We start from the raw sequence: 27,147 nt of genomic DNA, 5'->3' as shown, positions 1-27,147 counted from the left end.
TAGGATCTGGCGCTCTTCCTGGAACCCCGTTCCCTGCTGGGAATCCGTGGTCATCCTTCAGAGCTCAGCCGAGGCCGAAGTTCCTTTGAGAGCCCTTCCCTGGCCCCTGCATCTCCCATGGCCACCTGCCTGTCCCCGCTTTGAGCACCCAGCCCTCCCTGGCTGTGGGGGCTACATGTATGGCAGTGGCAGCCCCAGATCTTTAGGTGGGGGGACGTTAGAGGCGCAGCCACTTAATTGGAAGGTGGGGTGATAAGGGACTGTCTGCAGACACAGCTTCTCTTTACGTGGGGTTCCTTGATGGGGGCTGAGGCCAGATGGCTGGTATGGGGACCTCAGAACAGTTTTGAGGGCCCTGGGGCCGAGGCAGAAGTGTGGAGAGAGAGAGAGCGTGGAGGAGAGAGAAAGGAGGGTGTGGTCTGGGTGGTCGAGAAAGAAAGGAGAGACGGAAGCCTTGGGAAACCTGAAGACAGCTGCAGCTGAGGACCCGGCGACCTCGTGGGGCCAGATGGGGCCGGAGAGGCCCAGGTCGGGGCTGAGCTCGTGTTGGTTCACTCATGTGGCAAACGTCGCTGGAGGCTTCTCTGCTCCCAAGCCGTGTGCCGGGCGCTGGGATGCTACAGTGGGCAAGACAGACTGGGCCCTTCTTCCTAGAGCGTATCCTAGCATGACTTGCCCTGATGAGACATTCGAACTGCCCTGTGTGTCCAATAGTTGGGGATTATCAGAAGCAGGACGGAACAGTCATACATTGAGCCCTCGGCTGATGCGCGTCTCCGTCTATTCTTCGGGAGAGGCGCCTGTGACCCGTTAGTTGCCAAGCAGGCAAAACAGCTCCAATGACTGTAGGAAAAGTATAACTCCTTTTTGTAAGAAAGCCAACGATCTACATTTTGATCCATCCGTCTCTCTGTCCATCCACATGGACAAAGGGCCGGGAGGCCGTTTCTCCAGGTGCTTACCTTTGGGTGGTGGGGATATGAGGGTTTTCACGCAACCCTTACTGCCTTTCCTGCTCCCGAAAAACAGTTCTGAAAATGTTAAACGTTAGTGAACCACAAAAGAAAAGAGAAAGTGATTGTGGGTAAGTTTTAACTTTGCCTTTTGGTTTTCATTTTTGAATGTTAAGTCTTTCTATAGTGTCCACATGCTATTTTGTAGTAGGGAAAAAAAAAGAAACTGATAAAGTGTTTCCCTTAAAGAGCACGGAGTCTGGTGCACCTCTGGCAGAGAGGCAGGAGGGAGAGAAGGGAGGAGGGGACCTACTCAGATATGTGGGACAAAGGATGGGAGGTGAGCTTTCAGCGCAGGGTATGGCTCAGAGCACCCCCCCCCCCCGCTAGAGTTGAGGTGCCCTTCTCCCATCCCCAGCCTGGAGTGGGGACTGTGGTGGTGGTAAACAAGGGAGGAATGGTTCCATTTTCCCAGTGCCTGCGGCCCTGCTGCAAAGCCCTACTGCTTGAGTCCCTACTCAGCAGAGGAGCGGAGCCCAGAGCCCCAGCTTCATCCACCACCGCCCTCTGAGCAGGGGGTGTGGAGGGCACTGTGCCCAGCACCACAGGGGCCCGAGACAGGACAGTGTCTCTAGGGAACACAGTGGCGGCGAGGTCTCGGGAATCAGGCAGAGCTGTGTGACCTTGGACAAAGGTCTTCACCTCTCTGAGCCTCTCCGGTCTCGCATCTGTGCGTCTTGCATCTCGGAACCTTGGCAGCGAGAAACTGGCATGAAGTCGGTGCCCCGCAAGCAGAAAGAAGTGGGAAGTGCACCCCCCTCACAGGGCGGCCGGCCGTGCCCTTGACTCTGGTCTCAGCGCTCTCCCCTCTATCCACTGCCACCGCTCCGGGACACCAAGCACCCGCTCCGGCTGGACCTGTGCCGACCTCTAGGTATGGGTGTGGACAAGTCCCTTTTCCCTCCTCATTTGCTTGGGACTATGTTGGGGCTTTTCAGAAGTGACACCGGCAAGGCAGGCGGGAGTGCAGATGCCCCTTCCCCAGATAACCGGAGTCCAGCCTCAGTTGGACCAGGCTGCTCAGACCTCCACTTGGGGGCTTTGGGGTTGGTCTGATCTCTGGGCAGACTCTTCTAGGGTCTCTGCTGGGGATGGGGAGTGGAGTGGTCCAAGTGTGCCTGGGCTCTGGAGTCAGCTCTTCTGTTGCCCTTGTGTGACCTTGAGCCAGTGGCTTAACCTGTCGGAGCCCCAGTTTCCTCAGGTATAAATCGGGGACAAATCAATTTGGTCTTACAGGGGTGACTGCACGATCTTTTGAAGGGGAACCAGTCAGTGCAGGGCTCCGCCTGGTCGCAGTGACGGAGGCATAGAGGGCGAGGGCGTCCTCGGCAAGAGGTACGCACCCCCAGGCTGTCGGGCCCCAGCACGGACATCCTCGCCACTGAGTTTGGTGATGGCGTCGACTCCCCGTGGAGGTTTTAGAAGGACACGGGAGAGCGTTTAGGGAACGACGGGCCTGACGACAGGGTGGGGGAGGCTTGCTGGTGGGTGTCGAGGGCCCCCGGGAAGGCTCTGAGGTGTAGCTGGTGGGGGTGGGGGGCTCGTCCCATTGCCGCCTGCTGACCCCGGGCCCAACCTCCGGCCTGGACCACGCTGGCCTGGTGAGTCCTCCGTGCGCATTCCTTACCCCCCTCCCCCCCCACCATGTCCCCACCTGCCACTGCTGCTCCAGGCCCCAGCAGCTGCCTGCACCCTGACCCTTCAGGCTGTCCCCAAGAGGCCTTGGGGCTGGTGGCTCCTGAGCCCAGCCCGTGTGTCTGTGTGAAGTGCTTAAAAGCATGTCTCACTTCAATCCTCACTATGGGCCAACTATGTCCCCATTTCACAGAGGAGGAAACTGAGACCCTGGTGGGTGAAGACACTGGCTCGCCAGGGAGGTGCTGGTCTCTTTCCTGCTGAAGCTCACACTCCCGTAACCCCTCCCTGGGCCTTCCCTGAAACTGCCGGGTGGCCCTGGCTGCCTTGCGCTGTCGCCACTCGGGCGGCCCGAGAGCCCTCCCTTCCCCCCCGCATCAGCGTCCATCCCTCCAGGACCGGCCCCAGACCCTGGCCCTGTCTGAGAGGCACCCACTTCCAGAGCCCCATTTCTTTCCGGGAGGCAGGGCCAGCCACACAAAGACAAGGAAGAGGCAGGATGGCAAGGACAGTAATGACAGTTCTGGCTCATAGCCATGTGTCAGCCTGCAGGACAGCTTTCCACGCGCCCTCATGGAGTCCCCAGGGTGAGCTGAGAAAGTGGCATCACCCGCATCGTAGGGATGAGGAAGCGGGGGGGAGGGGACGCGCACAAGGTCTCCAGCTCACCCTGTGAGTCAGGATGGACCCTGACTTTGTCTGACGCGGGAGCTACGTTGTCAGCATGATGAGGCACTTCCTGCTGGGCAAGAGAAAGACTTCTCCTCTGTCGTGGAAATTGCCTATGGCCAGTGGGCTCCCGATTGTCCTCCACTTCCGGGCAGCCCATCTCTGGACAGCAACCGTCAGGCCCCAAATCCATGCATTAGCCTCTCTTCCATTCCCCAAAGTCAACCCGCAAACGGGCCCCGTGGGGTCCCTCCCCAGATTATAACCCACATCTGTCCGCTTCTCCCCTGCCTGCCCTGTGTCATCTCAGCCGCTCCCAGCTCTCACTAGACCAGTGTGGCAGCCTCCTCTCTGGTCTCCTGACTCCACTCTGCCCTCTAAGTCCCATCATATTCTTCAAGTGGGCTTCTCACTGCTGCCCGATCAATCCACCACAGGATCTGACTCCTCTGGTCCTTGTGCTCTGTCCCACTTCCTGTGCTCCAGTCACACTGCTCTCCCCCTGGCCCTCTGAGATGCCAAACTCCTTCCTGCCCCAGGGCATTTGGACCTGCTGTTTCCTCTGCTGGGACTGCTCGGGCTCCAGGGTGAGCAGTGGCTCTGTCTGGTAGCTCAGGGCTCAGCTCGAGTGACGCCACCTCCAAGGGGCCCTCCCTGCTTTCTCTGAGTTGCTGCTGAGGGAGCCTCCACCAGACCAGCTCTTCTCCAACCAGCCTTCTGTTCTAGTTGCCTGTAGGACACTCATCACGATCTGAATTTACTATTTTTTTTTTTTAAACTTTTTTTTTTTTTTTAATTTTTTTTTTTTAACGTTTATTTATTTTTGAGACAGAGAGAGACAGAGCATGAACAGGGGAGGGGCAGAGAGACAGGGAGACACAGAATCTGAAACGGGCTCCAGGCTCTGAGCTGTCAGCACAGAGCCTGACGCGGGGCTCGAACTCACGGACCGTGAGATCATGACCTGAGCTGAAGTCGGATGCTTAACCGACGAGCCACCCAGGCGCCCCTGAATTTACTATTGACTTGTTTACTTGGTTATCATCGCTCTGAGGAGAACGTAAAGCTCGGTTGGAGGGCAGGAAGCAGGTTTATCGTGGTCACCACTGACTCTCCAGGGCCTGGAATAGTGACTGCCCCAGCGTCGGTGGGTGCCCAATACCTATTTGTTGAGTGAATGAATGAATAGAAAAATCCTAGAAAAATCTGGATAACAGGTGCTAGATGGAGCCCTGGGTGCCGGGTTGTCCCTCCCCGGACAACTCTAATGCAGGAGCTCTGGGACCCCACGGAGGGCCACCCTGGCAGGATGGCTTCCCAGTGTCCTAGGCTCTGGGGTTTTGTGCTTCTGTGGTTCACACGGCACCCTCGAGGCCGATTGTGTGAACTTGGCCTTGAGTAGGCTGGGTTTCAGGGAGATCCCAAAGGGCAGAGAGGCAAAGCGGGAAGGAAAGACACCGAGTGAGAGCTGCCCTGCATTTGGTAATACAGAGATGCCACCCTGCATCGCAGGGCAAGTGTCCATCCTGGCACTGAAGCCCCTCCTGGAAACAGACCGCCCACTTGCCTCTCCACATCTGAGCCCCCCCCCCCCCCCCCCCCGCCCCCCGGGCCTCCTCTGTTTCATTGATGGAGGCCAGGGTTCATTCACAGCCGCCTTCCCCATGCCTGCCTGATCCACAGGAAGTGGGGCCGTTGAGCCAATGGAAGTTTATTGAGCACCTTCCCTGTGTGAGGCTCTGTTTTCTCCAGATGCAGGAGCCAATGAGTTCAAGGGACTGAGAGCAAGGGCAGTGGGGGGGGGGGGGGGGGAAGTTGGGGGGGCAGCAGGCCAGAGTAAGCCCTTTTTTTTTTTTTTTAAGTTTATTTATTTTGAGAGAGGGAGGGAGGGAGAGAGACAGAGTGAGCTGGGGAGGGGCAGAAAGAGAGAGAGAGAGAAAGAATCCCAAGCAGGCTCTGCAGGGACAGTGTGTGCCTGACTTGGGGCTCGAACCCATGAGCCATGAGATCATGACCTGATCCAAGATCAAGAGTCAGATGCTGAACTGACTGAGCCAACCAGGTCCCCCCCAAAATTCAGTTTTTTTAGTTTAAAAAATGTTTATTTTTGAGAGAGAGAGAGAGAGAGAGAGACAGACAGACAGACAGAGTGCAAGCAGGGGATGAGCAGAGAGAGAGAGGGAGACACAGAATCTGAAGCAGGCTCCAGGCTCTGAGCTGTCAGCACAGAGCCTGATGCGGGGCTTGAACTCACAAACCCTGAGATCGTGACCTAAGCCGAAGTCGGACGCTCAACCGACTGAGCCACCCAGGCACCGTCAAAATTCCGTTTTTTAAGTAATCTCTCCACCCAAAGTGGGGTTCGAACTCACAGTCCCGAGATCAAGTCACACACTCTGCCCACTGAGCCAGCCAGCTGCCCCTGTTCTCTCTTTTAAACTAAGCATAAGGAGTGTGTAGGGGAAGAACAGCGTTGAGGGGAGGAGGGGTTGGTGGCTGGACAATCCCCCCCCATTCCTCTGGGAATGGAATCCCTCTTCCCCATGGAGCACCCCTTGGGAGGCACTGAGGTGGGCTGACCAATCCCCTAGTCTTAGGGATGGACACATGCCCAGACCTGACCAATCAGAGGGCTCCTGCCTCCTCATCTGCTGTGATTGGTTCAGAAATGAGCATGTGACCCAGGCTGTGCAGGTGAGTGCGATCCGTGGTACTTCCTGTTGGAGCTATTGGGTAGATGCCCCTTGTGCCGGGCTTCTGGGACCGTGTTGTCCTGGGGACGCTAGTGGCAGGGCCAGCTGTGTCCTTGTGGGGCCCAGCCACATGCGGGGCCCTTTGCCGGAAAAGCGGGAAAAAGTGCCATTGAAAGTACATAGAACGCTTTTACTTCTCCAGGCTCTCTCCCAACTTGTCACGGTGTCTTCTGTTTGCTGCTTAATGTCATTCTAAGTAAAGAAAAATAAAAATTTTAAATGACTAGCATGAATTTTACCATTCATCTCCATATTGTGCAATAGCGGTTTTAAATGCAAAACCAGAGCGTTTCGTTCCTGTGCAGAATCGCCAAAAGTATACAATTTTTTATTTCGTGGCTTGTCCCCGAGGGTGCCTTGAGCTGGCCAGAAAAGACAAACACAAGGCAGTCCCGGGAGGGCTACAGGAGGAGGAAGAAGATCCTTGACCACACAAAGCTGCTTCAGGGAGTGCTATTGGGCTTGGGGATACTGCAGACCCTCCCAGGCACCCTGCCACCCCTGCCATGGGTGCCCAAGTGCATGCTGCCAATCCTGGGCAGTGATGGCCGCTGGCACACCCCTCATACCTGACCCCCGCCCTCCCTGTGCCTGTACCCAGGGTGGAGGGCGTCAGTGGAGGGGGAGGCCTGGGCCACGGTGCCAGGGGGTAAGGGGGAGCTGAGAACCTGTCCCGGGGAGGCAGGGAGGTGGCAGGAGGCAGGACAGCACATGGCTTGAAGCTCCAAGTTCTTGGCGCGTGCTCCGTTGTCCCATCAGATGTCACTTACAAAACACAGATTCAAAGACGAATGGTTATGGATTTCAAGACAGCAGCTGCAGAGCGTTAAACCCCAAGCATGGGGTCCTTTGAACGTGAGGCCCTGTGTGACCACTCTGGTCACAGGCCTGTGAAGCTGGGCCTGGCCGGTGGCCATCTTGCCCACGCCCCAGAACAAACTGAAGGAGAGGCCAAGGAGAGACAGGATGTCCATCCATTCGGAATGTCTGCAGGCCGGAGATCTAACTGCCTTCCCCACGAGGACCTCTTCTGTTCTCAGCCAGGTCCTTTATCTGTCTCAGAACTCCAGCTCTTTCTCGGGAGAAAGGGAGGCTTTATTCCTCAGCCTTCCCAGCATTCCCCAGGCTGGTTGATGTGGGTGTAGGAGGAGAGCCTCAAGTTCCACCCCGGGTTGTGTGTGCGTGCGTGCGTGCGTGTGTGCGTGTGTGTGTGTGTCGTGTCCTGGAGGGTGACTGGAGGTGGGGGAATAAACCTGGGAAGGGTGCGTGGGAATGTTCAAGAAACTTCAGGAAATGACTGGGGTGGGGGCAAGAGGGGGAGGGGTTAGAGATGGAGGGGACTGGGGGTGGGAAGGGCCTGGCTAGGGGAAGGCAGGCCATCTCTCACCAACTATTTTCCCTTTAAACCACTCCTTAGGGGGCGCCTGGGTGGCTCAGTGGGTTAAGCCTCAGATTATTGATTTCAGCTCAGGTCATGATCTCACAAGTTGTGGGATCGAGCCCAGCATTGGGCTCTTCGTGGACAGAATGGAGCCTGCTTGGAATTTTCTGTCTCTCTCTCTCTCTGCCCCTCCCCAACTTGTGCTCTCTCTCTCTCTCTCTCTCTCAAAATAAATAAATAAACATTAAAAAAAATTAAAAATAAGGGCGCCTGGGTGGCTTAGTCGGTTAAGTATCTGACTTCGGCTCGGGTCACGATCTCAAGGTCTGTGAGTTCGAAGCCTGAATCGGGCTCTGTGCTGAGAGCTCAGAGCCTGAATCCTACTTCAGATGCTGTGTCTCCTTCTCTCTGCCCCTCCTCCGCTCATGTTCTGTCTCTCTGTCTCTCTCCCTCAAAAATAAACATTAAAAAAATTCTTTTGAAAATAAAAATAAATAAAATGAATGGGACGGATAGCCCATCCACTCATCCATCCATCCATTCACTCAATCACCAAGCCTACATCCTGAATGAAATTGTTAAACACACCTTGGGTAAATGTTGACTGTCGCGTATAGCCAGACCTTGAAGATATTGAGGCACCTTCTTGGAGACTGGCATATTTGAAAACATGACTGCCGATCATGGAAAGACACACGCACACAAAATCCAACAAAGTTTAAAGTGTATGGGGCACTCTCTCTGCGCTCCTTCCCTGGGCTCAGAGTTAAAAAGATCTCAGTGTGGGTCTCTCTTGAAAAAGATACATCATCGGGGCGCCTGGGTGGCGCAGTCGGTTAAGCGTCCGACTTCAGCCAGGTCACGATCTCGCGGTCCGTGAGTTCGAGCCCCGCGTCAGGCTCTGGGCCGACGGCTCGGAGCCTGGAGCCTGTTTCCGATTCTGTGTCTCCCTCTCTCTCTGCCCCTCCCCCGTTCATGCTCTGTCTCTCTCTGTCCCAAAAATAAATAAAAAATGTTAAAAAAAAATTAAAAAAAAAAAAAAAAAAAGAAAAAGATACATCATCGGAATTCTTTGATCGTCAATTTTGTTCGGAGTCAGTGGAGTCGGTAGAAAGCCTGTCCTGCATCTTGCAGTGAAAGCTTAGTATCTGCGCAGAGCTGAGTTGTGACAGTATCAAAACTCTTGCTTATCGGGGACCTACTGTATACCAGGTGAGGTGTTCTAGAAGGCTCACTGCACAGGTGAGTTCTCATGCACATCCTCATTTTGTGGACAGGGGACTGGAGACTTGGAGAGGGGAAGTGAAGAGCCTGTTGTTCCCTAGAAAGTGGCAGAACCCAGTTTGCACTCCGGCCCGTGTGGCTCTGGAGGCTGAACTGGAACCACAAGGCTGGGCTCCGGACGGGCGTCCCCAGCGGGGGTGGCCTCGGGAAGCCCTCGGTTGCCAGGCCTTAGGTGTGCTGGCCCACCTTTGCTCATCTGGTATTACAACTTCCAGGGAGGGGATGTCTCACAAGGAACACTCATGCGGCCCTGGGACAACCCTGCCACCGTCCCTCTTTGCTGAGGGTCCTTGGATGACTGCCTCTATGGGGCTCAATCCATTAGGAGGAGGGACAGAGGTCCAACTGGCCTGGAGCCGCAGCCTGCCCAGCGTGACCAGGGAAACTGACCTGGACTGTGGTTGTACTGGTTTATCTCCTCCCTCTGCCCCTCCCCCCACTGACCTGGGGAAAGGAAGGAAGTTCCTACGCCAGTAATCATACCATTTCTCGGGCGCTTGCTCTGTGCCAGACGCGGCTCCAAGTTCCCTCGTGGGTCATAACCGCATCCTCCCGTCCCTGCCTTCTTTTCTGGTCCCATTTCTTGCCACTGACCCCCTTGCCCTCTGCCTCGGCCATGCGAGCTGTCTTCCTGGGCCTCCCACACACCGAAGTCGCTCCTGTGTATCTTTGTGCTGCTGCTGCCTCCTGGACTGCTCTTCCGCTGTCGTTTGTCCGGCTGCTGTGGTAGAGACTTCTAGTGCCCCACCACCTGTGCCTTGCCTTTCCTTCTGAGGCCCCCGAGAGCACTGCCCTTGCCGGGCCCCTGGCGGTTAGGCAAGTTCGTGCGACTAATCCTGGCCAATTGGCTGTGAGTATAGGTGAGGGAGATCACTTCCTTTTTTTTTTTTTTTTTTTTAAATGTTTTTTATTTATTTTTGAAAGAGAGAGGGAAAGAGTGCAAGCGGGGGCGGGGCGGAGAGAGAGGGAGACAGGGGATCCGAAGCGGGCTCTGCACGGAGCCCGACGCGGGGCTTGAACCCACGAACCGGGAGATCACGACCTGAGCCGAAGTGGGTCCCTCAGCGGACTGAGCCACCCAGGCGCCCCGAGGGGAATCGCTTCCTGACTGAGGTGATGAAGGGCCCTTGCGGGACTCTGTACTCCTGAATCACTGAGTCGCCTCGTGGAGGACAGCAGCCTTCGGAGAATCGTCAGTTTAGCGGGATTTTGCACGGTCAGGAAATCCATCTTCGTTGTGTCAGGTCTCCGAGATTTGGGGATTGATTTGTTACCACCGCAGAGCCTCTCCTATACTGACTAATCCAGCTGACCCATCTGGGTCTCAGCGCAAACGTCACCTCGTGTGACACTAACTCGGAAGCGGTGCCACGCCCCCTTCTCCCTAGTCCCGTCTGGCCCTGTTTTATTTTTCTGTAACATGTAACTTAATGTTTATTGGTTCCCTTGCTTCTTGTCTGTCTCCCCTACTGGAATGTAAGCTCCATGAGGACAGGGCCCTTGTCTGTCTTGTTCTCCGCTGTGTCTTCGCTGCCTGGCACCTAGAGAGGTACTCGATAAATATGTGAATGACTGAATGCATGGATTTTTTGAATGAATGAGTGAAACAGGCAGATGACCGTGCTTATAGGTGGCTGTGGGTTTTTTTATTTTTTTAATTTTTTTAATGTCTTGTTTACTTTTGAGAGAAAGAGAGACACAGAGTACGAGCAGGGGAGCGGCAGAGAGAGAGGGAGACACAGGATGGGAAGCAGGCTCCAGGCTCTGAGCTGTCAGCACAGAGCCCGACGCGGGGCTCGAACTCGGGAACCGCGACATCATGACCTACCTGAGCCGAAGTCGGACACTTAAGCGACTAAGTTAAGTTGCCTCAACCCAGGCGCCCCTACTCCACTCCTCGTTAACTCTATCCCTACAGGTGAGGGAATGTGGGCTTGCTAGGAGAGCGACTCAGCCCAGGTCTCAAGGTAAGCCTGTGGCCAACCCAGAGCCTGCCCCTCGGTCTCCAGACTCCTGGTCCAGTGCTCTTTGGCCTAAGTTGCTGCAAATGTTTCTCAAGCACATTTGCCTCTTACAACCCTCCTCTCCAGGTAATCTAGCAACTCTGAGCGAATCATTCGGTGATGATTGAGGGGTAGGACGGGGTGGAGCTGGGCCAGGGGTCAGAGGTGAGAATTAACAAGGCTCCCTCCAGAAGGCCTCTTCAACAACATCCTCGAGATGATGCGCTGTCGTTTTTTTGTCTCAGGCTTCTTTTAACAAAGACAGAGCGCAGGAGGGCGAATTCTGGTGAATCAAGGCTTTTTGGTGCGTGTTCTGTTTGTCAGGGGGGAGCCTGCCCCAGACAGGCTGAATACAGTGGCTCCCCCCGCTCAGCTCCGTAGCATGTCGTCCGCACATCGATTACGGCACCTGTCACGTCACATTTTTCTCCTACACATGTAGTGTTAGTTTTTTCTTCTAAATATATGAAAGTGATACGTGCTCATTGCAGAAAATCTGGAAAATCTAGAAATGTATGAAGGATCAAAGCTTGTCTGTAAAGTCCGCACCTAGTAATAATCACTTAAGTATTTTAGAGCTTCTAGTCAGCCTTTTTTTTACCTGCCTGTGAGAAAAGATCATGTTACCTGTACCCCGCCCCCCGACGACGATGTCCCCAGACCCCACCAGCTGCGTGTCTGTGTCTGAAGGTGGGCACGATAACCTCAGCATGGCCCTCCCCCCTCCATCCCTACTGGCCAGACCCCTTCATCACCCAGCTTCCCCTCAAAGGCTTTGCAGTGGTATCTGGGAGTGCCTGGAAGGGCCACACAGGAGTTCCAGCCAAGTTCTTCCAGTTCGGCCTCCTTGCGGCTGGCTGTTGCTGCCCTCAGCCCCACAACGGTGGCCCATGTCACTATCCCTGCCGCGGAGCCTGCTGGGAGAACCCTGCCCCCCCGCCCTGGGGGCTGCAGCCTCCCTTCCCCTGGGGGTTCCCCGAGTGGCAAACCTGGGAGGCACCAGATGGCCCTGGAGCCTCCTTATCCTGGCTGGGAGCTAGGAGCAAGGAGAATGTTCCTTCCTCAGGGCTGTGTTGGCTGCACTTGGTCACCAAGCCCTGAAGCAGCCATGCCTGTGTCCTGGGTCTCCCCAAGTCCCCACAGCTAAAAGCTTCCTTTAGCTTGGCTTGTAGCCCCTCTCTCTGGACACCTCTGGTCTGTCACCGGGTACCACCCTCCTTGAGAAGAGCGCCCCTTCTCTGCCCAGGAGCTTCCCGTGAGGGCTACCAACCACCCTCCTACCCTGGCCCCAGGTTGGGGACAGAACACAGGCTTGGGATATGACAGTAAGAGGACAGTCTCGGTCGGGTGGCAAAGCTGGGAGATGGGAAACCACCAGCTGCCGTCTATAGCTGTAGTGAGAAGTGGGTCTGTACAGTCGGGGAGTGGGAATCTCAAGTGCAGAGAAGAAAGTCACAGGACACACACACACCCACCCCCCCACCCCCCCCACGCATGCATACTCCATAAAAGTACTCAGATCTCAGCACCCTGCACAGTGGCTCTCTTGGGAACCCTGGGCATCCCCAGCCCCTGGCTTCTCTGGAGGGCAGCCTGGAGCTCCCTGAGGATCTGGACTGTCATCCCAGCAGCTCTATGTTGCTGGGAGCGCCGCTTGGAGGCTGGCTCAACCCTACACCACGCATCAAGGGCAGCAGGATCTGCGGTGTTCTAGGAGCTGGGGGAAGTGTGTGTGTGTTTGCATGTGGTGGTGGTGGTGGTGGGGGGACCTAGGGGAATGAGCGAGAGGTTTGCTGGAGTTCTGGCTTCCAGAGCTGCTATGCTCTGGAAGCCCCCCACCCCATCACTCCCTGGGTCTCCCTACCTCCCCAAGCAGCACCCCGACTCCTGCCTGGGGGCTCTTGTGGGGTCTGGCTTGGCCTTTTTTTTACTGGAGAAAGAGGGGCTTGTCTGTGGATCTGGGTCTGTGGACTTCTGGATGGACCGCCTGCCTGCCCCCTTCCCCCTTCCCCGGGACTGTCATAACCGGGCATCCTCCACAGCCCCCCAGCCTTTCAGTCTGTGCTACGCACGGGAATATTAGTCTCTCAGGATGTTCTGGGTGGGCATGCTGCGTGCTGTGCAGTACCCTGGGGGTTTGAGTGAAGATGGTGCTTAGAGCGTCTTGTGTTGGGGACAGTGTGGCCGGGTGTGGTTCCCTCCCCCCCCCCCCCGCACCCCCGTGTGTTGGGCAGCATAGTAGCAAGTGCAAATGTTTTGTAAGGAATATCTTAGCGTGAGATGTAGATCGCTGGTGGGTTGTGTTTTGGGTCACTGCCTATTATGCTCGGGGCATTAACCCTTTGCGTGGATGCCTGAGTCCTGAAAAAATAAAGGGGGGGGGAAGGGTACCTCCCTTCTGGGGGCTCTCAGCGCCCTCCATTCGCCTCCCTCCACCAGTTAGAACCCCATGTGCTCGAGGCTCCTGGCACTGCTGAAGCTCAGAAAACCTGGCAAAAAGGGAGGGGAACGCTGGTCCCGGGATCCTGTTGGGTCCACAGCTCTTGTTTGGCAGCTTACCAGCCGCACTCCTCTGCCGTAGGCCTCCGGGCGACGGATGGGGCGTGGGGGGGGGGGGGGCAGGATCCCAAGCCCCTTGGCCGGTCCCTTCCCGTGCCCAGGTCCGCGCTCCCAACAAAGGCGACTGGACCACGTGCCCCCTCCTCGACGCGGGCCCGGAGTGGCGACGCCCGCGGCCCGGGGCTCCCGTTCCAGCCGGGGCTGCCTCCGGCCCGGGCGCTGAGCCCCAGGTGGGCGCGGAGCAGCCCCCCGCCCCCCGGCGGCCCCGCCGCTGGCGGCTGTGCCTCGCCCACTCCCAGCCGCAGCCGCTGCAGCGCCCGGGAAGTGGCGCTAGGGGGAGCTCTGGCAACTGGCTTGGTGGATTGAAGCAAAACCGTGCATCAAACAGCTTTCCTGGTACTTCCCTGTGCAGCAGGGAGAAAATGGGGAGCGGGGAGACGCACTGTTCCCCCTCCCCAGCAGCTCCAGACTCTTCCCGTGGGAGGCCGAGAAAACAGCCCTGGGTGGGTGGGTGGGGTGGGGGGGCTGGGGTGGAGGTGCCGTTCCTCCCCGTAACTCACGCCTCCGTAGTCTCTCTCTTCCCCCACCCCCATCGCAGACCTTCGCGGCCCCCCGCGCTCTGGAGTGTCCCCGAGAACTTCGCCTCGCGCGACACGGGGACCCGAAGCCGAGAGGGCCCCTGGGACTGCCGTGCGTCCTCCTCTCAGAGGCTGGGGTGGGGCCTCTCGGCGGCAGCCCCTCCAGTCGCTGCTGAAGGCGTGAAGCAGGGGGCGGGGGGGGGGGGGCGCCAGTCGTCCGGAGGGGTGGCTTGCGCAGGAAAGGGGAGCGCAGGGGTGAGAGAGCGAGCGCGAGAGCACTGGGGAGAGCAGCCAGAGCCAGAGGGACACCGAGAGACACTGTCAAACAAACAGCAAGCTGCCACTTGGCTTTTTTTCTTTTTCTCAGTCTTTCTTTCCTATCCCCTATTTGTAAAGCTGGAACCACCCCCGCGCGCCCCCGGGCCGGAGCCGCGGCTCCAGATGTGAATTTGGTTCCAGTGGGGAGAACGCGAGCTTCCTCGGGGCCTTGGCACATTCTCCCACTCTGAGGTCATTCCGTAGGTGGTCAGAGGGGAGAGCGCGCCTGGAGCCTTCCTGCCTCCATCCACTGGGGAGGGAAGAGAGGCGGGGGGGGGGGGGGGGGGGGAGGGAGGCGGGAGGGAGAGGGGAGGGGCGCGAGGAGGGAGGGAGACGCCGCCAGCACACCACCAAGTGGCACCGAGCAGTGATAACAAACTCAACTTAAAAAAAAAAAAAAAAAAAAAAAAAGGAAAAGGAAAAAACTTCCCCAAGTTGCAGCCCGAGACGTGCGGACGAGCGGGCGGAGGCGCGGGGCGGGGAGTGTGGGTGGCCCAGAAAGCCCCCCCCAGGGTCCCTAGGCTGCTTTCCCCGGCCGCAGAGGGCTTAGACTTGAGGCCCACCAGGCCCTGCGCTCCAGGCCGGGCAGGAAATGTGTTGAAGGCAGGCTCCGCTTCCTGCTGGAGACCCCGGGGGGCGGCCGTTCCCGTGGGGGGGGGGGGGGGGTTGGGGCAGGGCCCTTTGGGGAAGGCGGCCGGGGAGGCGCGCGGCCCTAACATCCCCAGCAACCAACATCCCGCACTTCCAATCCCTCTCCCACCCCCGGCCCTGCGGATGTGGGCAGATCCCGCCCGCCCAGGCCCCGGAGAGCTGGGATTTGCATGGGGGTAGGGGTCTCTCCCTACCTCCCTCCGTCCTCCCCTCCACCTCCAGGCCGATCTGAAAACAAGACACCACCATCCTCTATAATCGGCTTTTTATTAAGATTATAAATTTAAACAAATCATCTGAACAGTTTTACCCGGTGATATACAATTCAGTATGCACAAAAATACAGAAGAATGAGGGAGAAGGGCCAAGAAAGGAAGGGTTGGCAACTTGTTTTGGGGTCCACATGGAGCTGACGGCAGAGAACCAGAGGGGCTGCAGATGAACCCCACCTTTTTACAACAAAAGGCTTTAAATTAAACAAAATCTATCGAGCTGAAGACACAGGACAGGGTTCTCACAGCCTCGAACAATGCTGGTTTCATGAAATGCAACCGAAGCCTGAACTAGGACAGTGCAACTTAGAAGCACACACACAAACACCACATCTGACCGGGAACTTAGTGAAAAGTCTCCAACGCAGTCGGCGGTCCCGGCCCCTCCCTCCCTCGGGGCCGCCGGGGATCCAGGTGAAGGAATCGACTTCCTTTTTTGTTTAGTGAGGACCGCAGTGCTGGGCATGATGGGAAATGTAGTCCGCCGTGCCCGCCCCCCACCCCTTCCCCAAACGGTGTCCGGGAGTGTCGGGGTGCCGGGCGCCACCCCCCGAGTCCGGGAGACGGGTGGAGGAAGGGAAGAGAACGGAGCCAGAGGGGCGGGGAGAGGAGGGGTTCAAGACACCCGCCCCGGGAAAGAAAAAAAAAAAAAAAAAAGTTGAAGTGTTTTCATTTCTGCCTTCTCATTTTGAGAACTTTGGAGGCCGCCCCCGGAGAGGAAATGTGACCCAAACGTCCCTTTCGGAGATAGAGAGTTTGCCTTTGTTTTTGCTCAGGATTTCACAAGACCCATTCCTCACCCCATGGAGGGACTCGGGAGAACCGAGCGCCGGGCTTCCCGGGTCTGACAACTGATTGGAATCGGCGTCCCGGGCCCCGCGCCCTCCTGCGCTGCGCCCCCGGCGCGCCCTGGCGGCCCGGGCGCCCTGCCTCGCCCCCGGCTGCCCGGCACCTCCTCCGGGCAGCAGCCCTCCCTCACGTGGCTGGCTCCTCGCTAAACACCACTGCAATCACTACAATAAAAAGAAAAAAAGAGTAGGAGAAACACAAAGCATACTTAAATAGGCGCTTTTTCTCTCTGCAAAAATAAAGTCCAAGATCATAGATTTCTTTTCTTTCTTTCTTTCTTTTTTTTTTTTGTTTTTTTTATTTTACAATTTATAAAACATCAGCCGCCTCCCCCTGCTCGCCCTCAGCTCAGCCCCGGGTGGCCAGGCGCCCGTTCGCTCCCTCCTCTCGCCCCTTGGCCGAGTCTTTGTCTGGCCCCAGCCCCGCGGGGCCCCGGGGCCCCGTGCCCTCGGGGGTCCCTAGAAGGCGACAATGGCTCGAGTCCAGGCGCCGAGGCTGGCGAGCGCCTGCTTGGCGCACAGCTGCCCGTTGAGCGGCGGCGGCTGCTCCGAGGAGTCCGGCTGTCGGCTCACCAGCCCCGAGAAGCCCGAGCCAAAGATGGAGATCAAGTTTGAGATGTTGGACGCGTCCGGGGACGAGTCCGGGCAGCAGTCCTCGAAGCGGGCGCGCTTGCAGGGGGCGAACGGGGCGCCCCCGGGGGGCTCGGCTCCCAGGTCGCCAGCGTCCTCCTCGTCGGCTTCGTCCTCCTCCTGGCCAGGGTAGTACTTGCGCTTGCAGCCGGCGGCGGACGCCAGGCCGGGCCCTGGGGCGCCCTGGCCACAGCAGGGGCAGTGGGCGGAGGCGCAGCAGTCCTGGTGCAAGTAACCGTTCTCCACCGTGGTCACCACGTGAGTGTCCAGGTCCAGCACGGTGGTCTGGCTGCTGCAGTGCACGCCGAAGTCCGAGGGGGCCGGGTACGCGCCCCGGTAGAAGCCGGGGGAGGAGGCGGGGGCCGGGGAGGCGGGCGGGGAGGCGCCAGCAGCGGCCTGAGGGGCGGCCGCTGGGGGCGCGGAGGGCGCGGAGCAGGCGGCCGAGGCGCGAGGGTCCCGCGGGCAGAGCGCGGCGGGCGCGGGCGGCGGCAGCGGCGCGGGACCCGGCTGCAGCGGCTCCAAGGGCTGCCCGCGGTGGGGCGCGCCGTGCGGCGGCTGGAGCGCGGCGCACCCGGGCAGCTCCGAGAGCGCCCCCGCGCCGCCCGCGGGCGCCCCGGCCGCCGCCGCCGCCGCCGCGCAGCCCCTGGGCGCCGGGTGCTGGTGCTGGTGCAGCTGCTGCTGGAGGTGCAGCTGGTGGAGCTGGTGGAGCTGGTGCAGCTGGTGCCGGGCGGCCGGCTCGCGCGCCTCCGCGTCCCCGCCGCCGCCAAGTTGGAGCGGGCCGAAGTCGGCCGCGCTGGCCGGCATGCCGGGCGCCGCGTACGCGAGGTGCTGGTGCTGCTGCTGGTGGGGAGGCTGCTGCTGTTGCGGCTGCTGTTGCTGCTGCTGGCGCCGGTAGAGCTCGGCGTAGCGCTCGCTCAGGTAGAGCTGGCGCGCGTTGCGGAGCACGTAGGACACCAGGAGGTTCTTGTGCAGCTTGATGCCGCCGCGCTGGGTCCGGGAGCTGTGGATCTTGCGCAGGGAGATGCTGATCAGGCTCTGGGCGTCCAGGGCGCACTCCATGCTCCCGTGGAGACGGTGGCGGCGGAGCAGCCGCGGCCGCTGCTGCTGCTGTTAAGGCTGCTGCTGTCTCGGCCTCGAACCGGCCGCCGGGGCGCGCCGGGTAGGGGAAACGGAGCCCGGGTCAGCGGGTCGGCTGCGCTCCGAGAGGAGCCGCCACCATGCGCTGCGCGCCACCCGCAGGCTCGTGCTCCCCGCTCGGCGCCAAAGCAATGAGCCTCGGCCGTCCCCGGCCCCAGCTATTTAGCCGGGCGTTAGGGCCCCGCCCCACACCTGACGAGCCAATAGGAGTAGCCAGAGCCTCCCGAGTGACAGGCGCTGCCCGCCCCGGGGCCACTCGGCTGGCCAATCAGACCAAGGCGGTTCCTTTGTGCTATTCAAATACCGAACGGACCCCGGGCCTCCAACGCCGCCGCTGCCTCGAATGTTCTCCTGGGGCTGCCGAGCCGCGTGGGACTCGGAGCCGCTGGGGCCGCTGTGTACACTATGGGTCGCCTCGTAGCCGCCACGCTGGAGCCCGCGGCCGCCCTCGGCCTGGCTCCTGGGAGCCGGGGGTCGGCTCACCTGAGTGCTGCGACGACGGCTCCTCCCCCTTCCGCATGGCTGGGCCTCACCTGCGGCAGGTGCGCGCGAGTCCCCACTCCCGGCCACGCGGCACCTCCTTTCTCACCTGCCGACCCCGGGTGACCCGCGGGATCCAGGCCTTCGCAGGAGACCAGTGGGGCCGCCGGCCTGACCTTGGGGACCCTCACGCGAGAGAGGTTTGGAGGTGCCTCAACCGCAGAAAATATTGGGCCCGACTCCCTGACTTTTTGGCCCAGGGGTCTCAGGAGACACTCGGGGAAGTGCTGTCTTCCCCATTTGTCTGGTGGGAAAACCCAAGACATGGGGAATCTTGGTCCCAGAGAGCCTATGGCCTCGGAACCAGCTGAGGTTCACGGGCCTTCTGAGCCACTCCTTATCACCGGAGTGTCCTTATCGCGGGTTCTGTAACCTTTCCTTTCCTTCCTAAATAATAATAATAATGACAATGAGGGCCATTATTATGTGCCTAGTGTGGGCAGCCCCTTGCCAGAAACACCCAGAATCCCTCACTGTGACTGCCAGCAGAGGAGGGACCTGAGTGTAGTCCCACAGCCCCCCAGTGTGCAAGGCTAGGATTTGTGCCAGGCCTGTGAGCTCCAGACGGGAGGCGGATACCAAGGGCCCTGGAACTTGCCAACCTAACTTTCACTGATGTCCTTTCCCCTTTTGCCCTGAACCATCCATGGGCCACCCCCTCCCAGCTGGGGATGGAGACAAACAGAACAGAGGGACAGGATCGCCATCTCTGGGGGCCCTGCATCTGGACTGGTAGGTGTGAAGGGGGTGGTGGCTGCTACTCGAGTTGGTGGGGGTGGGGGGCGGGGGGGGGGTGCGGGTCCAGGAGGTTTGCTTGAGGAGAAGTTCCTTGAGTTGGCCTCCTTCCTCGGGATTACTTCTGAGTGCCCTCTTTCCTTGGGCCCGTTGTCCTCAGCACCCATTTTGCCCCTTGGTGGGAGTGAAGAGACTCAGCCAGTCCATCCTCGAGTCTCTGGGCCTCCTGTCAGCCTTAAGAATCCTCCAGATTTGTTTCCACAGACACTTTGCAGCATCTACTCAGTGCTAAGCATCAAGGGTGAAAACAGTTAAGGAGCACTTACTCCATTTTTCAGGGGAAGGAACTTGGCACTGACAGTGGGTGGGACTTGCCCGAGGTCTCAACAGATCCAGCACTCTTGTCCTTTCGGTGCTCAGTCTGGTCCAAGCCCTTCAACCAGTAGCAGCTCTCCCCACCCCCACCCAGAGAAGCCACGACGACATTTTAGGGTGACTGCAGAGAAGCGGCGTCTTACTTGCATTCTATGGAAGAGACAGATGGTTTGGCGATAGGGTCACACAGGAGTGGAACTTGTCCGTGAGAAGTACCTGTAGGAATAAAAATCCATTGCCTCTTATTTCCTTAGGGCCCGTTTTAAAGACACACAGAAGCTTCATTTATTTACTTTTGGAGTTCGCCTTTGCGACATCACGAGCATGTGGAGGGAGGCAGGAGGTCCTACCTGAATTTATGGCTATGAGGCCTCGATGTGCAACAGTCAGGTCTGGAACCCACGGCGTCTGGCCTGTTGCAAGAGTCTAAGAATGGATATTTTAATGCTAATTTCAGGCCTGCCTTCTGTCCTTGCCCGGAATTTACTGGAGGAAACTAAGAGAGTTTAGGTGACTTGCTCAAGGTCACATCGCACGGCCAAGACAGGGTAGAGGCAGGATTTGCACCCAGGTCTGTTTGTAGGACTGGAACTTAACTCCAGGTGCTTCGAAATCAGCTGCTGACTTCTGCCCTGGGTGGTTCTGAGTCCAGTCCTGAGGCTCGATACGCAGTGAACATGACCTTGATGTGATGCACACCCGCCACTTTCCTGCCAACGGCTCTGACACCAGTGCCTGCAGGAGTCACAAAGAAGCAAATATCTGTTCCAGCTTCAGCTCATCAGTCACAGCCAGTCTCGGGGCTGGTGGCCCACAACATGCTTCTGGGAGGTGGGTTCTCTAGCCGCAGGCTGGGGGCAGGGGCTAGGCCCCTCACCTTGGCCGGTTCCCCTCCTCACTTCCCAGTCCCCCACTTGCCCCTGCCCCAAAGTGAGTTTGAGCTCTGCTAAGGCTCTTACCCTCCTGGGGGGTCAGCTACAAGGTGGTCAACCCATCCGTGTGACCCCATTCTTTGGGCCCTCTTGTCTGGGGCCCACACTCCCTGGGTTTCCTCTCCTCCTCAAGAATCGAGATGGGCTTGTGGGGCGAGCAAAGCAGTTGTCTAAGCTTAATGAAAACCCTTGATATTTTCGGGGGGTGGCCTGGGAAGCGGGGTGGGGGGTTGCCACAGCTGTTGTAAGGCAAGCGTTGCTGAAGGAGGCAACGGAACAGCTGACTTATTTGACGCCCCTGGGAGCAGTGAAGCTTGGGGGGCACACAGTAGGGATTCACAAATGTTTGTAGAATGGATGGCTCGCACGCAAGGCTCCTGTTCGGATGTACGATGGTTCCAAGCAGGGCACCATAGACCGAGCGTTTAGGGCAGTGAGTGTGCACCTGTGTGTATGAGCATGCGCGTGCCCCCGTGTGGGGAGGAGGGGCCCTCAGACCTGCATCCCATGCAGGAGGGCAGATTGGATTGAGACAAGCCTTCTTAGGATGGAGAGCTGGCCTTACTTATCTGGGCCCCTGAGAAGGGTTGGGGCGCTCACCTTTCCCCCTAGAGGTTGCATCTGGCACTGAGTCACCGCTCCCTGGAGGAAGTTAATTAATGCCTAAATATTTACTGAGTGTCTGTTGGGACAGTGAGGGGCAGGGCACAGAACCCATCGGGACCTGAGCTCCCATCAACTGCCCCTCCCCCGCCAGCGGTGTCCGCCCCCCTCCCCCCCCCCCCCCCCAGGAGCAGTTAACATCTTGAGAGTACCACATGTGGCTTTGTGGGCACCTTCTGGTCACCCAGATCGCAGGAGGGAGACGTGGCTAGGAAGGTCCCTGGTCAGCAGTGGGATTTGTCTGGTGGGTTCCTAGGGATTTGACTTAGGGAAAAGGAATGAAAAGGCAAAAAGCTTAACTGAAGGTGTTGTGTTGGGTGGGGTGGAGATTTAGAATTCACGCATTCGTTAATTTCTTCATTTGCCCAAGAGTTACTTCCAGAACCATTCTCTGGAATCCCAGCAAGTGGGCAAGGGGGCAAGATGTGATCCTGTCTTCAGGAGGCCACGACTCAGAGGGAAGCAAACACGATAAACAGTGTGATAAGTCTGTGATAGGAAGAGGGACAGGGCCTTGGAGGCCAAGGATGGGGAGGGGCCTTCCAGCAGAGAACAGCTCAGATCCTAGCACAGGATCTGGCACACAGTAGGCACTCAATAAATGCTTGTGGACTAAGTCAATCAATGAATGTTAGCATACAGAAGGCACCATTACGGTTGGAAGGGCCCTAGAGACCAGGCTGCCCTCACTTCTGATTTCCACGTGGGTAAACTGAGGTCCAGAGAGGAGGAGGGATGTGCCGAGCGTGTCAGCCTGGAGCGGGGGGCAAACCCAGATGCCCCACCTCCTGCTCCGGCTCCTGGCTGCTCCAGCTAACTGTCTCTGAGACTTGGAGTGTGTGTTGCCCCGTGGGGACTGAGACTGGGGACTGCAGGAAGTGGCAGAGAAGGCGGCCAGATGCTGCTGACCGAAGGGGTCACTGGTGAGTCCTTTTGGAGGCCAAGGAGCTAGTGACGCTTGGACGTGGGAGCCTCGTGCTGCATCCCGAGAGGGCCGTTCTGTGGTTGGTGGGTACTGGGGAGCTCGGCTGGGGTCCCGGAACCCACACAGTCCCCCAACTCCTGCCCCACAGAATCTGCACCCTGCCATCATCCCCAGTGGATGTTAATGGCCCGCCAACATCAGCGTTTGCCCAGCACGGTCCTGAGCATCAGGCTCGGTGCCTAGAAAGACATCGAGGCCCTGGCTTCAGGGTCCTTAAGTGTGATGAGGGAGATTGATGGAAGCTTGGCTCTTCAGAGCTCTTGCTTTGTGTCAGACACTGGGCCTGGAGCTTTCCGTGGTGATATCCTTGAGTCCCCACAGGCTTTGAGGCGGGCTTGGTTATAATCCCCATTTTATGGAGGGAGCAACTGAGGCACGGAGAGCTTGGGTGACTTCCCTGGGGTCACACACCAGAAAGAAGAAGTGACTCTAATCCCAGGGCTCTGGGGAAGTGGGGAGCAGGAGAGGAATGGCGACCCCTGCTACCTACCACTTTGGGATTTATTGGCCTTTGGAACAAATTCTGTACTCACCGATGGAAGGTGCAGAGAGGGTAGATGTGATCTCTTCACCTAGGGTCTCTGCCCAAGCACCTGGCACGGGCTGGATGTCCGTTCGTTCGTTCGTTCGTTCATTCATTCATTCATTTGCTCAGTAAGCACGGACTAAATGCTGGCCAGCGTGCAGGCGGTGTGCTAAGCCCTGGGGAGAACACCGGGCACCTCACGTACAGCCTGGAGCAGAGCTGAGGATGCTCTTAATCTCCCAGGCCAATTCCAATTGATTGGTAGTGTCTGCCTGGAGCTCTGGGTTGGAAGGGATTTGGCATGCGCCCCAATTGATTAGTGATGTCTGCCAAGGGCTCAGCTGGGAGCCTTTATGGCAAACCTGCTGGGATGTGCATGGAGTGTGTGTTCGGCTTTGGACATCTGGGGTGGTCTAGCTGCCAGAGCGGGGCTTGAGGGGTCAGGAGACACGGGTGCTGGCACCAGACCGGCCTCTTATCCCTAGGTAACGTGCGTCGCCTCTCTTGGGGCTCTGTTTCCTCCCTTGTCACCTTCCCCCGGGAGGTACTGTGAGCAGCCAGCGTGCTTTGAAGACTGGAGGGGATTCGTATTGAAATGGAATGGGAGACGTCCCCCTTCCCTCTTTCCTCTTTTCTCAAAATCCTGCCAGAAACTAAGCAAGCTGGGCAGGCCAGAGTTAATCCTGGGCCAGCCCTGGGCAGGTGTGTGTGGGTGGGTGGGTAGGTGGGGGGCGGCTCAGTGGTTCCTGGCTGGGAGTTGTTTTTATAACTCACTTAGTACAGACCTTTGTCCCCTCACCGGGCTCAGCTGGGAGTTTCTAAGGACTGAGAAACTCCTTGGATCTTAGGAACTGAATCTTCCAATTTTTTAATTATTATTATTATTATTATTATTATTATTATTATTTGCATTTGAGTGGTGGGAGCTAGGGTATGTAGTGCCTGCCTCCTCCTCCATGTCCCCACTGGGTGAATAAAACTGTGGCTGGTTGTGCCAAACACCGAACTATGTTTAACACGGATGTTGTTTTCATTAAGCCTCTGAACAATCTAATGAGGTGGGTATTCCTATAATCCCCATTGTACAGTTGAGGCAACTGAGACCCAGAGAAATGACGTTCTGGGGCCACACATTCCCTGGTCCCTGCATGGGTTCCGGCCTCGGTCCGAGCTGGGGAAAGGCTGTATTCATCCATTCATCCACTCATCATTCACCGGCTGCGCCTCGCCCTTGCTCTCTTCTGCATTCATCCGTTTGCTCATTTATTGACTTGCCTTTTTGTTCTTTCACAAATATTAAGCGCCTACTGTGTGCCAGGCTCTGCCTCAGCTCCTAGACCCGCGGCAGTCCCCACGCTCATGGACCTTACTTACATTCCAGGCCAGATGGGAAGCCAACACGAAATAAACCAGCAGATAAATAAAAAGGTTGCAATGAGGGTGATAAAGGAAGTAACCGAGGCTTTGCGGCGGGGACTGGAGGGAGGGAAGAGTGAGCAGCCTCACAGGCTCCCTGGGCAGAGGGTCCCCAAGACCCCAGCCCTCTGTCGGGTGGCCTCCCCGCAGGTTGCATCACTGGTTCAAACTCTCCAGCAATCTGTGCCGAGCTCAGGCCGCACTCGGGCCCCTCTTGCTTCCCACAACTGGTGAATTTTTAATGCTGCTTACGCGGAACAAAGCAGAGTTTTTGTTTTTGTTTTGAGAGCATTTCTCAAAAAAAAAAAAAATCATTTCTCAAGCGTGTGTGTGTGTGTGTGTGTGTGAGTGTGTGTGAGTGTGAAGAGAGTGTGGGAGGGAGAGACACCCAGTGAGTACCGATCATCTGTCCTCAATTCATCTCCCGAGCCCCTTTTTATTTTTTAAGTCTTTAAAACACGGGGCTAAATAGGATTTCAGTTTTGGACCTTGTGCTGGTGAGAAGGCGTCCGGCAGGACCCTCAGCAGCCATGTCGTCGGTGAATTCACCTAGCCCCTTGGGGACCCAGGTGCCAGCATCACCTTTGTCATATGGTTGGGGAAACAGAGGCACGGAGACCAGAAGCTTCTGAGCAGGGTGCTCTCACCAACGAGTGGAGGAGTAGGGGGCAGGATACACACTGGTCCTGTAAAGCCCACTCTTTCCTTCACCTGCCTGTCCCCTCCACCTTGGGCACGCGCGCACACACACACACACACACGCACACGGGCTAAACGAGCCACCCAGAGTCATACCTCTGGCCTCAGGACCCAACACCCGTGGAGGCTCCTGGCAGGAGGAAGAGGGTGGCCGCCAGGACTTTGAGAGCTGAGGCTCGTGATTGTCCTTGTGGACGCGTGAACCTTGCATGCTGTTTCGGTTCATGTTTTCAGCTTGATTTCACTGGTTTTCAGTGCTCAGGGTCGGGCTATGCTCCACTGTAGGAAGAACTCATCCCCGAAATCTTAAGAGGCTTGGCCCAATACGAGTTTCTTTCTCATGTTGCGGCCCGGGGTGGGTCATACGGCTTTCCTCCAGCTCCAGCCTCCTCCCATTGTGTGGTTCCCACCATCCAAGGGTTCTGTTTTGGTTCTTTCCCCTAATTTTTATTTTTTGGCCATCAGCGTTCCCAGACTAGCTGCAAGGGAGGCTGGGAAATGTGGTCCTCCCATGCGCTCGGCAGGCGGGTAGAGAGGTTCAGGGAAGGAACAGCTCTGTCACCTCCTTGACCGAAAGCTAAAGGGGAGCTTTGACCAGTTCGTGGATCGTGCATCCCGCAGCTACCAAGGAAATGTTTATTTATTTCCTTAACATGCGTGTCTGTCTCCCGCTCTGGACTGTAAACGGAGGGCAGGGACGTAAGTTTCTGTGCTTGGCAGCTTTGTGTCCAAAAGTCATAGAGGTCCAATTAGTGTTTGTTCCCTGAACGGCCATTGCCTGTGTGGAAGGATCCTTGTGAACAAGTGTGTTAGCGTCACATGTATCGGATGTGAAGATGTTAATATTAGTCCAGCAGGGAAGTCCCCCTTGAGAAGGAAACAACAGGCACACGGACTTTTTGGGTTTTTTTTAATGTTTTATTTATTTTTGAGAGAGACAGCACAAGCAGGGGACGGGCAGAGAGAGAGTGGCGGACAGAGGATCCGAAGCGGGCTCTGTGCTGACAGCCATGAGCCTGATGCGGGGCTCGATCTCATGAACCGTGAGATCATGACGTGAGCTGGAGTTGGATGCTCAAGCGCCTGAGCCACCCAAACGCCCCCAGTGTGGGCTTTTTAATGCTTATATTTATTTATTTTGAGAGAGAAAGAGAGAGAGAGAGAGAGAGAGAGAGAGAGAGAGAGAGAGAGAGAGAACAAGTGGGGGAAGGGCAGAGGCGGGGGGAGAGAATCCCAAGCAGGTTTCGTGCTAACAGCGCACAGTCTGACGTGGGGCTCGATGTCACCAACCGAGAGATCATGACCTGAGCTGAAATCAAGAGTTAGGGGCTTAACTGACTGAGCCACCCAGGCGCCCCAGTAAGCAGCACTGTTGATTCATTCATTGGTTCTTTGATGAATGGAGGGATAGATTGATTCACTCTTTCAACAGATATGGGTTGAGTATCTGTTATGGGCTAAACCCTTTACAGGACATGAGAGAAGGAGAAGGGACAGCGTGTTCTCCAATGCTATGCGTATTCTCCGAAGACGAGGCTACCCCAAGGTAACGACATCAGACAACATTTACTGCCGTGAAACCACAAGCTGACTTCTCACCTGTAATACCAGACACCGAATTAATCTATTCTATTCCCCACCCCATATCTTATATCTCTGAAATCTGCACGTATGTTAGATTTGACAAAATCTGGGTATTTTACTCCTTGGACCCGTTACCATTTACAAAGCACCTCACACAAGATACTCCATCATTCCACATTTGGTGACTGGTTCTGTCCCCATGTTGATTAAGGCAGACAATGTGATCTTGTGGGGGCCGTGGAGAGGGGAGTGGGACCATTCTTTGTTGAGAACTGACTGTGTGTAGGCACGGCCCTTGGTGGCTGACACCGTGGGACTTTGCGCGCCCCATCAGGCAGCGTGTTGTATTAGCCCCATTTCAAAGATGGAAAGACCAAGCCTTTTCTAGAACCCCTCATCAGAAGAACCGCGGTTCTAGCCCCATGCCACCCCCTTCCAGAACCCGTCCTGTGCAGACGCCCACAGGATATAGCCATCAGCCTGGCTTTCCACGAGGGAGCTGAGGTGCAAAGAGCTTACCTGCTTTGCTTAAATTTGGTCAGAAAATGGCACAGCAGGGTTTGCACCCGCGTTTTTTTCTTCCCCAGAATCCAAAAATTTTCACGACTCGACTCTCCTGCCTTTGGCTGCCCCGTGATGTTGAAGATGAGGCTGGACTGACTGGGGACTCGTCCTGAGACCAAACGGTGAAGAGACTCTGTAGGAGTCTCTGTAGGAGACTCTCCGTGTCTCCAGGGTTCTGGACGAGGACGCCCACCGGGCGAGCATCAGGCCAGAGGGACTCAGATACCACTGAAGTCGAAAAGGCAGCTGGGAACACTAGTGCCGCCAGATTTGTTGACAAGAACACGTGGGGCACCGGTAGGGGGCTTTGTGGTGAACTTCTCTATACAGGTTCCAGCTCTGCTCCATCAAGGAACAGCCCTGTGGTTTGGGTGGCGTCGGCCCCGGTCCCAGCTTC

The 27,147-nt window shown here is 57.2% G+C and overlaps 1 protein-coding gene and 2 long non-coding RNA genes across 3 annotated transcripts; 1 reads left to right on the top strand and 2 right to left on the bottom strand.

The window, feature by feature from the left end:
* Positions 1-5,438: 5,438 nt before the first annotated feature.
* On the bottom strand, positions 5,439-8,259 carry LOC131491226 (uncharacterized). Its single transcript, XR_009251370.1, has 2 exons — positions 8,040-8,259; positions 5,439-6,835 (listed from the first exon to the last, which is right to left on the bottom strand). It is a non-coding gene; the product is annotated as an uncharacterized LOC131491226 (long non-coding RNA).
* A 6,833-nt stretch (positions 8,260-15,092) lies between these two features.
* On the bottom strand, positions 15,093-17,848 carry IER5L (immediate early response 5 like). The gene has a single exon (XM_058693851.1). It carries the CDS (start codon positions 17,651-17,653, stop codon positions 16,424-16,426), a length of 1,230 nt encoding a protein of 409 aa, XP_058549834.1. The 5' UTR covers positions 17,654-17,848; the 3' UTR covers positions 15,093-16,423.
* Positions 17,849-19,066: 1,218 nt separating this feature from the next.
* Positions 19,067-26,363, top strand: LOC131491227 (uncharacterized). The gene is made up of 2 exons (XR_009251371.1): positions 19,067-20,212; positions 26,075-26,363. It is a non-coding gene; the product is annotated as an uncharacterized LOC131491227 (long non-coding RNA).
* Positions 26,364-27,147: the final 784 nt, after the last annotated feature.

The sequence above is a fragment of the Neofelis nebulosa genome, chromosome 12, assembly GCF_028018385.1.
Source record: "Neofelis nebulosa isolate mNeoNeb1 chromosome 12, mNeoNeb1.pri, whole genome shotgun sequence".
In the NCBI taxonomy this organism is placed as follows: domain Eukaryota; kingdom Metazoa; phylum Chordata; class Mammalia; order Carnivora; family Felidae; genus Neofelis; species Neofelis nebulosa.
The sequence above is the reverse complement of the archived record's forward strand: the minus strand, read 5'-3'. Positions and strand labels throughout refer to the sequence as shown.

What these genes read in the sequence shown, in the direction of transcription:
- IER5L (XM_058693851.1), bottom strand. Translation starts at nt 17,653, where the DNA reads ATGGAGTGCGCCCTGGACGCCCAGAGCCTGATCAGCATCTCCCTGCGC.